A 12444-nucleotide genomic window follows, 5' to 3' on the forward strand; every position below is an offset into this window, starting at 1 on the left:
CAATTTTGTCTGTTCCTGGATCATTTAGAGTAAATTTTGTGGTTTTCTCTAGCACTTGTTTTAGGGTTGGCTGTGTCATTCATGTGGTTGGAACTTGAGGCTGTGCATCTTTTTGAGCCTTCTCGTAGATGTCTTTGTGTTTTGATTTAAAGTGTGCCAATAAGTTGGATGCATTTAAAAATTTGAGGCTGTCAGATCCCTGGCTCACAGAGGCTGTGCAGATGTTGCATATGACTGTACCTGATTGGCCTTTTGTAAAATATTCCCATACTGGACTTCGTCCACCACTTGCCATCTGTCAAAACATAAAGTAAACAAGGCAGGTGAGACATACAAAATAAAAATAACATTTGGCAACAGCCACAACTATTACTACTACTATTACTATTGAAAGTAATAGTTAAAACTAAAAAATCAATGATGATGATATTATTATCATCATCATTTGTATTATTATCAAACAAGATAAAGGTCACTCCTAATGTTTTTTTGTGTGTAATAGTTAGTCCCTATTGCCTTATAAGCTACCTTATAATTACAATGTCAACTTGCTTAGCCCTTTACCTGCACTCTTAATTCTATCCATCAAGCTACAACAAACCATTTTCAATCATCATTTGCTGCCTTCCTTCTAAAATCTACTACTTAATCTACTATAAATTCTTTATGTGACTTGTTAATGCTGCGGCTGAACGACAGTCTGCAATGCACACTTGTTCATTAGATTTCACACACGTGTAAAAGAAAAGCTAACTTGTATGCACAAGCTATGTTTGATACTTTTTCTCTGTCTAAATGTTCACTCCTTGCATGCCTAACTTACGTTTTACAATGCAGGGACTGTAACTACAGATATGCTAGTTATAAATACAGTAATCATTACTTTATTTGTGCAGATAAGTTTGTTGTGGTTTCCAAGCTCATTAATGTTTGCGGTCTTCCACTGAGAGCCATGGCATTAGCTAGCTTTGTGGTTAGCTAAAGTCTATGATAAGCCATCATTTAGCAATGGATAACATCATACTGCAAATTATTGTAAAATATACTTTTTCAAAATAACGGGCCGGGGAGAGATGATACGTCTCATTGCTATAACTGTCACGCTACTAAAGAAATACATCTTGAGTCAAGAGTTAAACCGACAGTCAGTAAAATATACTGTAACACGTAACAAAATTACTAGCTAATTCTGTTTCACTCTTGACTAACGTGTCACAGCAGCAAAACTGGACATGGTATTCACAGATTTTGTCATGCTTATTTGAGTTAAGAGAACTGGTGGGGATGTTCTTTTAATTGTTATTGAAGCAGTGTATGTCTCGTGACAGTTGCCAACTTACTGTCAGTAGGGTACAGTGTTGCAGGAGTGAGGAACCAGGTGCAGGCAGGGGTAGTCGGTGTTGAATCCTTAATTAAGTTAAACAAACACAGAGCAAAAACAAAACGCAATGAAAGAAAAGGGCTGACTTAAGCAGCGAAAACGAACTTAGGCAACAGGTATGATGAACTTACAAGTAACGGCAACACACACGACAACATGTGTTGGGATGTGTTCATATGTGATGGGAAGTGAGAGTGCATGGAACAGTGGCGCTGCAGTTCACCGTACCGTGACACTTACAATGAAAACACTTCACCGATGATCTCAGTCGTGGATAACTCGTTCACTCTGCCCGACTATGACTGGATCAGTTGGTTGTAGGATTTGTGGCGTTGTAAACACGAGTGTTGCCAACAGGGACGTTGTAGAGTGCCCTCTGGTAGACAAACTATGCAACGCCAGCACTCATAACATGGTTGAAGGGTGTTTGGTCAGTTTTTATTTTATTTTTTAAATATTCATTTATTGGCCATTATAAATGCCAATAGCGAATGTTTGGAAAATGCCTAATATTGGCCGGCCGACAAATCGGTCGGCCTCTACTGTGTATGTCCATTCCTTTCAGGATGCAAATAGACCCATTGATGTGAGATTAGGATGTCCCACTGAGTTGAGACACCAGACAACACGGCACCTTCACAGACCTTCCAAAACACATCTTTCATTACACTACATTAACATGGTTAGAAATGGTAAGAATGTACATGCAAGTATAAACACAAACCTTATTGATGTGTATATGTAGCCAGAACTGTGTGTGATGCTGTTTTGACCAAAAATAGTACATTGATTATTGACATGTATAGATAAATATTGACAATTACCTCTTGTCCACTTTGTAGGGCAAGAGCCTGCAAGTCGTATAAATCGGGCAGTCGGTCCCTTAAATGTCTTGGCCGCAAAGAAAGTAAAAAACGTTAAATGAAAAGTCCCAAACCCAAAATAGTGTGCAAATGTTTCAGCATTGTCAAGGTAACATGATAATGTTGCAAAGTGCTGTCCCATTCCTATTCATAGCATTTTGAGCCCTTACAGCCTCTTCCTCTCAATCACTTATCTGGTGACGTCAATTAAGTCTGTGAGGGTTCAGAGCTTAGGGTTTTGGGGGGGTGTTGGGATAGGGAATCTGTATGCGTTTGGGAATTGAGGAGACCAATTGCTGTGGTTTTTAAAGTTAAATGTTTTCCCATTCTTGCTTGCCATAGGATTTCATCTGCTCAACAGTTCATGGTCTCCTTTGTCATATTTTTCGTTTCATAATGCACCAAATGTATGGCAGCATTTGTTGCTCCAATAACCTGTATATATTGTTCGGCAGTCATGGCAAGTGCACTAATGCACCCACATACCATCACATATAATGGCTTTTTATCTGAGTGCTGATAACAAGCCGAATGGTCCATCTCCTCTTTAGTCCGGAAGACATGGTGTCCATGATTCCCAAAAATTATTTATCATTTTGATTCATCAGACCACAGGACAGTTTTCCTCTTTGCCTCAGTCCATCTTAAATGAGCTTGTGCCCGGAGAAGGCTGCAGCATTTCTGGATCTTTGTACACCGATCAGCCATAACATTATAACCACTGGCAGGTGAAGTGAATAACACTGATAATCTCATTATCATGGCACCTGTCAGTGGGTGGGATATATTAGGCAGCAAGTAAACATTCTGTCCTTAAAGTTGATGTGTTAGCAGCAGGGAAAATGGGGAAGTGTAAGGATCTGAGCAACTTGTGATGGCTTTAATTTTATGAGTGTCTGCAGATCAATGAGGAGAGGTGGGGGAGTAGCTGCTCTTTTTAAAGATGTCTATCAATGTAAGCAAATATCATTTGGGAACTACCAGTCTTTTGAATATCTGGGTATTGTGTTAAAAGGTGCCCCTCGCATTTTACTTATCACTATTTACCGACCTCCTAAATACTCTCCAGCCTTTGCTGAGGACTTTACAGAACTGTTATCATTAGTTTCCTCAGAGTTTGACTGTTTTGCTATTGCTGGAGATTTTAACATTCACATAGATAATGCAGAAAACAATATGGCAAAAGAAATCAAAACAGTTTTAATAACTTTTGATCTGACTCAGCATGTACATGGACCCACACACTATCATGGACACACTCTAGATTTACTTATCAGCAAGGGTATAAATATTTCATCAATTATTATTAAGGATGTAGCACTGTCTGATCATTTCTGTATTTTCTTTGATATATTGATCTCTCCTGCCATCGAAGTTAGATCTGTGTCTGTCAAGAAGAGATGCTTAAATGAGAACACTAGTATACTATTTATGAAGGCCATATCTTTAACACCAAGCATATCTGCTGACTCTGTTGATTTTCTCCTTGATTCTTTTAACTCAAAGGTTAAAAGTGTAATTGATGATATTGCTCCTGTGAAAGTCAGGAAGAATGGTAGACAAAAAGCACCTTGGAGAAACTCGACAGCAGTGCAAAATATGAAAAGACAATGCAGAAAAGCAGAGCGCATGTGGCGAAAGACAAAACTTGTAGTCCATTACAACATCTACAAAGACACCATCCATGCTTTCAACATGGAATTAGGCAAAGCTAGACAGATTTTTTTCTCAAATATTATAAACAGAAATCTAAATAATACTCGCATTCTTTTCGCTACTGTCGATAGACTAACAAATCCCCCAAGCCAGATTCCCAGTGAAATGCTCTCAGACAGCAAGTGCAGTGAGTTTGCATTCTTTTTCTCTGAGAAAATCAATAATATCAGAAAGGTGATCAGCACATCCTCGAGTAGTGCTGGGGTCAGACAGATCCAACCACAACCTGAGAAAGTGGTTACTATGTCTGATTTCGAAGAAATTGATTGCAAAGTTTTGGAAGAAACTGTTCAACACCTTAAAACATCAACATGTGCCCTTGACGCACTTCCCACATCTTTTTTCAAAAGTGTGTTAAACTGTTTAGAAGTAGATCTCATAAAAGTGGTAAATGCCTCACTTCTCTCTGGAAGTTTCCCAAACTCCCTGAAAACTGGTGTTGTCAAACCCCTCCTGAAAAAGAGCAATCTGGATAAGACCATATTAAACAACTATAGACCGATCTCAAATCTTCCTTTCATAGGCAAGATAGATCATTGAAAAAGTTGTCTTCAATCAGCTGAACAAATTCTTAAGCTCAAACGGATACTTTGACAATTTTCAATCCGGTTTCCGACCGCATCACAGCACAGAGACAGCGCTCATTAAGATAATAAACGATATTCGCTTAAATACTGACTCAGGCAAATTATCAGTGCTGATACTACTTGATCTCAGTGCTGCATTTGACACTGTCGATCACAACATACTTCTAGACAGGCTGGAAAACTGGGTGGGGCTCTCTGGGATAGTCCTAAAATGGTTCAGGTCATACTTAGAAGCAAGAGGGTATTATGTGAGTATAGGAGACCATAGGTCTGAGTGGACGTCCATGACATGCGGAGTTCCTCAAGGCTCAATTCTTGCGCCACTCCTATTCAACCTGTACATGCTCCCAATGAGCCAAATAATGAGAAAGAACCAAATCTCTTATCACAGCTATGCAGATGACACACAGATCTACTTAGCCCTATCACCAAACGATTACAGCCCAATTGACTCCCTGCTCCAATGCATTGATGAAATAAATAGTTGGTTGTGCCAAAACTTTCTTCAGTTAAACAAAGATAAAACTGAAGTTATTGCGTTTGGAAATAAAGATGAAGTTCTCAAGGTGAACGCGTACCTTCACTCTAAAGGTCAAACAACTAAAAATCAAGTCAGGAATCTCGGTGTGTCTCTAGAGTCAGACCTTAACTTCAGTAGTCATGTCAAAGCAATAACTAAATCAGCATACTATCATCTGAAAAATATTGCAAGAATTAGATGCTTTGTTTCTAGTCAAGACTTAGAAAAACTAGTGCATGCTTTCATCACCAGCAGGGTGGATTATTGTAATGGACTCCTCACTGGCCTTCCCAAAAAGACCATAAGACAGTTGCAGCTCGTACAGAACGCCGCGGCCAGGATTCTCAGCAGAACCAGAAAATATGATCATATCACACCAGTCCTCAGGTCTTTACACTGGCTGCCAGTTACATATAGGATCGATTTTAAAGTATTACTACTGGTATATAAATCGTTCAAAGGCCTAGGACCTCAATACATTGCAGATATGCTCAATGAATATAAACCCAAACGAACACTCAGATCATTAGGATCACATCAGCTAGAAATACCAAGGGTTCACTCTAAGCAAGGAGAGTCTGCTTTTAGCTATTATGCCAGTCGCAGCTGGAACCAGCTTCCAGAAGAGATCAGATGTGCTCCTACAGTAGTCACATTCAAATCCAGACTCAAAACACATCTATTTTACTTTGCATTTAATGAATGAGCACTGTGCCACTGTCCGTCCGACTGTTTTCACTGTCCTTTATTTTATTATATTTTTTATTCTAAACTGTATTTGACATTATATTCTTAACGATTTTAATTTTTCTTATTTCTTCACTGTTCTGTATTTGATTTTATATTCTTAATGGTTTTTATTATTTCTTATTTCTGTAACAGTTCCTCTGTCAAATGGATATTTATGTAAAGCACTTTGAATGACCATTGTGTATGAAATGTGCTATATAAATAAAATTGCCTTGCCTTGCCTTGCCTTGCTAGACGACTGGGTCAGAGCATCTCCAAAACTGCAGCCATTGTTGGGTGTTCCGGTTCAAAAGTGGTCCACGGTCCTGGTTTGATGAATCACGTTTCCTTTTACATCACATGGATGGCCAGGTGCGTGGGTTTCTTACCTGGAGAACACATGGTACCAGGATGCACTATGGGAAGGAGGCAAGCCGGTAGAGGCTGTGTGATGCTTTGGGATATGTTCTGCTGCGAAACCTTGGGTCCTGCCATTCATGTGGATGTTACTTTGACACGTACCACCTACCTAAGCATTGTTGCAGACCATGTGCACCCTTTCATGGCAACTGTATTCCCTGATGGCATTGGTTTTTTTCAGCATAATAATGGGCCCTGCCATTAATTGAACCAAAAATGGTTCAGGAATGGTTTGAGGAAACACGAGTTCAAGGTGTTGACTTGGCCACCAAATTCCCCAGATCTCAATCCAATCCAGAATCTGTGGGATGTTGTGGACAAACAAGTACAATCAATGGAGGCCCCACCTCGCAACTTACAGGACTTAAAGGATCTGCTGCTAACGTCTTGGTGCCAGATACCACAGCACTCCTTCAGAGGTCTAGTACAGTTCATGGCCTCAACGGGTCAGGGCTGTTTTGGGGGCCAAAGGGGGACTTACACAATATTAGACAGGTGGTGATAATGTTATGGCTGATCGGTGTATAGTTTCTTCTTTGCCTGGTAGAGTTTTAACTTGGATTTGTGGATGCAGCGACATACTGTGTTCACAGACAATGGTTTTCAGAAGTGTTCCTGAGCCCATGCAGTGATGTCCACTACAGAATTGTGTCTGTCTGTTTTTAATGCAGCTCTGCCTGAGGGCTTGAAGATCACGGACATCCAGTATTAATTTTCGGCCTTGTCCCTTGCGTGCAGTACAGAGATTTCTCCAGATTCTCTTAATCTTTTAATGATATTATGTACTGTAGTTGATGAGATTCCCAAAATCTTTGCAATTTTACATTAAGTAACGTTATTCTTAAATTGTTTAACTGTTTGCCTGCACAGTCTTTCACAGTGGTGAACCCCTCCCAGTCTTTACTTCGGAAAGACTCATCCTCTCTGGGATGCTCTTTTTATACCCAGTCATGTTACTGACCTGTTGCCAATTTACCTGATTAGTTGTGATGTTCTACCAGGTTCCTTTTTGTAGCATTACACAACGTTTCCAGTCTTGTTGCCCCGTCCCAGCTTTTTTTAAACTTGTGGCTGACATAAAATTCAAAGGGGCATATATTTTTCCAGGAAGAGTAACATTTCTCAGTTTCAGCATTTGACATGTTATCTTGGTACTATATTTTCTATTGAGTATAGGGTTTCAGTGGTTTGCACATTATTCTGTTTTTCTTTACATTTTACACAGCGTCCCAACATGGAACTTTTACTTCATATGTAGTTTCACTTTTATTTCCCCACTGAACACATTCTTTTTAACTTGCTCAGCAACAGTACCTTTTTTTTGTTCACCTTGCTGGCTCAGGGATTTGATCAGGCATCATTTATTTCGATTAGATTCAACTTTATTGTCATTGTCAATTGAAGTACAGTAAAATGAAATGCAGTTTGCGTCTAACCAGAAGTGCAAATAGAGGAGTGCAGAAAAAAGTACAAGAATATGGATATACAAGTGGAATGAATGTGTGCACTTAATGCAAATACATTACATATGGCAATTCTAAATGTGCAGTGGAAAATTCACATATTTACAGAAAATGTGCAGGTATTAAGTATGATGTATGTACAAGTGAGATGGACAATTGTGGCAATTCTCAATGGCATTCTGAATTTGCAATTGAGGCAAATTGAAGGTGTAAGGTATCACTCGCAACTGAAATGCAGGGATGGCAGCAATGAGGTTCCAGAGGTAGACGTATTTTGCTTACTTGGCAATTTTCTAAGCTATTCTGACACATGCATTGGCTTACCAACACCAGTGTTTGCCCCAGTGCTGTGAATCATCATTATTTTGCATTCAGGTTAACTGATCTCGGAGCAGTTTCCTCCCCAAAGGTGTGTGTGTGTTCGAGGGTTTCTCTGGAAACTATGGGGTCTCGTCCAATGGGCTGTGTTTGCCTCTGCTGTGGTCGCTGTGTTCACTCTCAGTGTGGTGAGTAACACTTGTCAATCACAGAGGGAGCTTCAGATTGATTATTAGTTTGAAATAAAAATCCAGTTCTCTTATGCTCCTATTCGTCTACAGTAAAAACCTAATTGAATAACAATGTTGTATAATAGTGAACCTTTAAAGTCTTTGTAAATCTACTCAATTGTACTGTCAAATTTAATATGCCAAGTAATTGTAAACTTGGTTAGTTTATTAGTCTTTAGTATACTGCATATGGTCGCTGGGATTAGTCTTCTTGTCCTTGCCTCCAGGTGCCCTACTCGTCCATAATGCAGATATCTAGCAGTAAGATCCTACCGGAGGTGAAAAAGGCCTACAGCCTAGTGGAGCGCTACAGACTCGTCAGTGCCTACAGACTGGATAACAAGATTAACAGTGTGGATGGGAGGCCAGAGATAATTTTAGAGGGCAGCATGGACAAAAACACCTGGACGGTAAGAGAATGTGGCCCAATCATTAGTCCATCCATCCATCTTCTTCCGCTTATCCGGGGCCGGGTCGCGGGGGCAGCAGTCTAAGCAGGGATGCCCAGACCTCCCTCTCCCCAGACACTTCCTCTAGCTCTTCCGGGGGGACACCGAGGCGTTCCCAGGCTAGCCGGGAGACATAGTCCCTCCAGCGTGTCCTAGGTCTTCCCCGGGGTCTCTTCCCGGTGGGACGGGACCGGAACACCTTCCCAGGAATCATTAGTATTTCATTAATATTAATAGTAGTCACAATCTTGGGCATGGATTTTCCTGAATTTTGAAAAGCTAAATTATCATTCACATGTTTCAATTTACATTTCTCCCCATTGGCCATCCTAGGAGATAGAGTTTATGTACAAGCCAGGGAAAGTGGACGTGGCCCCTCCAGTGGTGACACCCCACCTGCCACGGTTAGACTGGCAGATGAGCCAGGCAGCACAAAGAACGGCTGAACACAGCCCCTGGTTCACTGGCCTTGTCCACCGCCTCCTGCATGGGAACAAGGATGGTTTGTATACACTACACAGGAGTACTTACTTGCTTTACCTTGTACTTAACCTATAAGACACCAGAAGAGTATACTAGCCATATACAGCACACCAAGAGTTGTTCTTCGGCGCAGTCTATCAGTGTCTGAGTATTGCAATTAGTTGTGGTATTTGGCAATATACTGGAAACCCCTGATCTGTCTTATTGCTATAGTTAAGCAGTTACCAAACCAATTAGAATTACAAAAAGGTATTTGACGTCAGACCTATACAGACTTCTATGAAGAGGGTAGTTTACATTCTGAATGGTGATTGGTTGAAAGCCATGGTACATTATGTGAGACCATATAGCAATGGCTTTCAACCAATCATCATTCAGAATTTCTGCTATATTGCCATTATTGAGACTTTGGTATATTGCCAACATTCCACGGCTATGTGCAATGTTTTTTGGGGTAGAGATCTATCTAATCACTGTGTTAGGGTTAGGCTAAGGATCTTAAATCTTTGTCCTTGTGTCCCAGTGGTGAGGCTGATCCAGACAGACTCAGTCCAGTACCCCTTCAGCCAGGCCCCTCCAGGCTACATCCGAGCCAGACTCTACAAATACTTGTTCACTCAGACTACACAGGACGGGTAAGTAGCCTGCACTGGAAATGTGAATGAACAGAGTGAATTAACCTATTCATTTCTTCCTGTGGCATCTCATGAAATCATTTATGAGGCATTAGTTAATGTACACTACCGTTCAAAAGGTTGGAATCACTTAGAAATGTCCTTGTTTTCCATGAAAACATACATGAAATTAGCTTGAATAGGAAATATAGCAAAATTTATAGGAAAAATTGTTAGAAATAATGATTTTTAATTGAAATAATTGTGTCCTTCAAACTTTGCTTTCGTCATAGGATCCTCATTTCCAACAATAACAGCCTTGCAGACCTTTGGCATTCTAGTTCTGGAGAGATTTTACCCCATGCTTCCTGAAGCACCTCCCACAACTTGGATTGGCTTATTGGGCACTTATGTAACATATGGTCAAGCTGCTCCCACAACAGCTCAATAGGGTTGAGATCCGGTGATTGTGCTGGGCACTCCATTATTGACAGAATACCAGCTGACTGCTTCTTCCCTATATAGTAGAGGAAATTGGCTTCAAGAGCTGTCCACAGGGTATGGCATGCCATTGCAAAATGTAGTGATAGCCTTCCTTCTTTAAGATCCCTTTCACCCTGTACAAATCTTCTACTTTACCCCTCCCAAAACACCCTGAGACCATCATATTGCCTCCATCATGCTTGACAGATGGTGTCAAGCACTCCTCCAGCATCTTTTCATCTTGTCTGCATCTCACGAATGTTCTTTGTGGTCCGAAAGCCTCAAAATTAGGTTTGTCTGTCCATAACATTTATTTCCAATCTTCCTCTTTCCAGTGTCTGTGTTCTTTTGCCTATCTTTTCTTTTTATTGGCCACAGTGAGATACAGCTTTTTCTTTGCCACTCTGCCTACTGTAGATGAACCCTGCCTCTTCATTGATGACACTGAGACTGGTGTTTTGCAGGTACTTTTTAATGAAGCTGCCAGTTGAGGACCTGTTAGGTATGTTTCTGAAACTAAACACTAATGTATTTGTCCTCTTTCTCAGTTGTGCACTGGGACCTCCCTCTCCTCTTTCTATTCTGGTCTGAAGCCAGTTTGCACAGTTCTGTGAAGGGAGTAGTACAAGATCAATGTATAAATTCTTCAATTTCTTGGCATTTTTTCACATGGTATGGCCTATATTTCTGAAAAGAAGAATAGATGAGTTTCAGAAAACAAAATCCTTGTTTCTGGACATTTTGAGTCTGTAATCAAACCCACACTAGCTGATGCTCTAGATACTCAACTATTTTAAAGGAAAGTTTTGAGTGAGGATTCAACTTTTTTGGAAAAGAAAGCATAAAAATGCAGTGGTCTCTTAATTCTTTCCAGAGCTGTATGTACCATTTGTAAAGAACATGAGTGAGCAGGCAAATCACATGTATTTTATTTCTTATGGGATTCACATTCAACTGTAGGTCATAACAGAATGGCACAATTATAAAACATGGCAACAAAGGAAAAGTTAACTGACCCCTGTTCAAAAGTCTTAGTACTTAATACTGTGTATTGCCCTTTTTAACATCAATGACAGTGTGTGCAGTCTTTTGTTCAATTAATGTCGTATTGTGCTCCTTGAAACAACCACACTGTCTTTTTCCAGAGCCGCCTGTATTTCTCTTGAGGTTACCTGTGGGTTTTTCTTTGTATCCCGAACAATTCTTCTGGCAGTTTTGGTTGAAATCTTTTTTGGTCTACCTGATCTTGGCTTGGTATCAAGAGATCCCCAAATTTTCCCCTTCTTAATAAATGATTGAACAGTACAGACTGGCATTTGCAAGGTTTTGGATATCTTTTTTATATCCTTTTCCATCTTTATAAAGTTCCATTACCTAAAGATTATACACAGACACTAATTGCAATTTAAAAGGCCACAGGTGTGGGAAATTCACCTTTAATTGAAATGTTTGCCTGTGTGTCTGTAAACTTTTGATCAGGACCATTTCTTTTTTCTTTTTTACATTTTTTATCAATGATTTAAAAAGGAGTGAAACAACTATGTAATAATGAATGGCTTCATATGATCACTATCCTTAAATAATATAAAATCATAACATTTTTACATAATCAGTCATATTTTCAAAATCAATGCCAAAATGTCACAATTTCTACGAGGGTATGCAAACTTATGAGCCCAACTGTAATCGCAAAAAAGTTTTTGAATGATTATATAGCCTTTTAATATTATAAACTTGGATTAGCAAACACAACGTGCCATTGAAATACAGGAGTGATCAGTGGGGGACACTGATTTAGTATATTGAAAATGTGTTTTGGGATTTTTGTCAAAGTATTGCTGTCTGATCTGAAATGGTTCACCTCAAATTGTGAACTACAGGTGCATCTCAAAATTAGAATATCCCATAATTTAAATCAAAAAGTCTCATGTTCATATCTTATATTCATTGCACAAAGTGAAATATTTCAAGCCTTTTTTGAAAGCCAATCTTGATGATTACAACTCATTGAAATAAAAAATCCACTATCTCCAAATGTTAGAATACAAAATGTACAACACAAAAATGTCAACCTGAGAAGAGCTCTAATCAGCTAATTAACTCAAAACACCTGCAAAGGTTTCCTAAGTATATTAGCTTATGCACACAATACTTGGTTGGGGCTCCTTTTGCAAGAATTACAGCATCA

General features: G+C 39.6%; 1 protein-coding gene across 7 annotated transcripts in view; it reads left to right on the top strand.

Annotated features, from left to right (window-relative positions):
* Positions 1 to 12444, top strand: part of lmf2b (lipase maturation factor 2b) — a 65393-nt gene that overhangs the window by 41195 nt on the left and 11754 nt on the right. For 4 of the 7 annotated variants that reach the window (XM_013133142.3, XM_013133144.3, XM_020042954.2 and 1 more), the window contains 4 exons: positions 8089 to 8185; positions 8455 to 8637; positions 9010 to 9178; positions 9683 to 9794. In XM_013133142.3, coding sequence (XP_012988596.1) covers positions 8089 to 8185; positions 8455 to 8637; positions 9010 to 9178; positions 9683 to 9794 — 561 coding nt within the window. The other 3 variants (XR_004575220.1, XM_020042955.2, XM_020042957.2) reach the window with 2 other exon arrangements.

The sequence above is a fragment of the Esox lucius genome, chromosome 23 (genome assembly GCF_011004845.1).
Source record: "Esox lucius isolate fEsoLuc1 chromosome 23, fEsoLuc1.pri, whole genome shotgun sequence".
NCBI classification, from domain to species: Eukaryota; Metazoa; Chordata; class Actinopteri; order Esociformes; family Esocidae; genus Esox; species Esox lucius.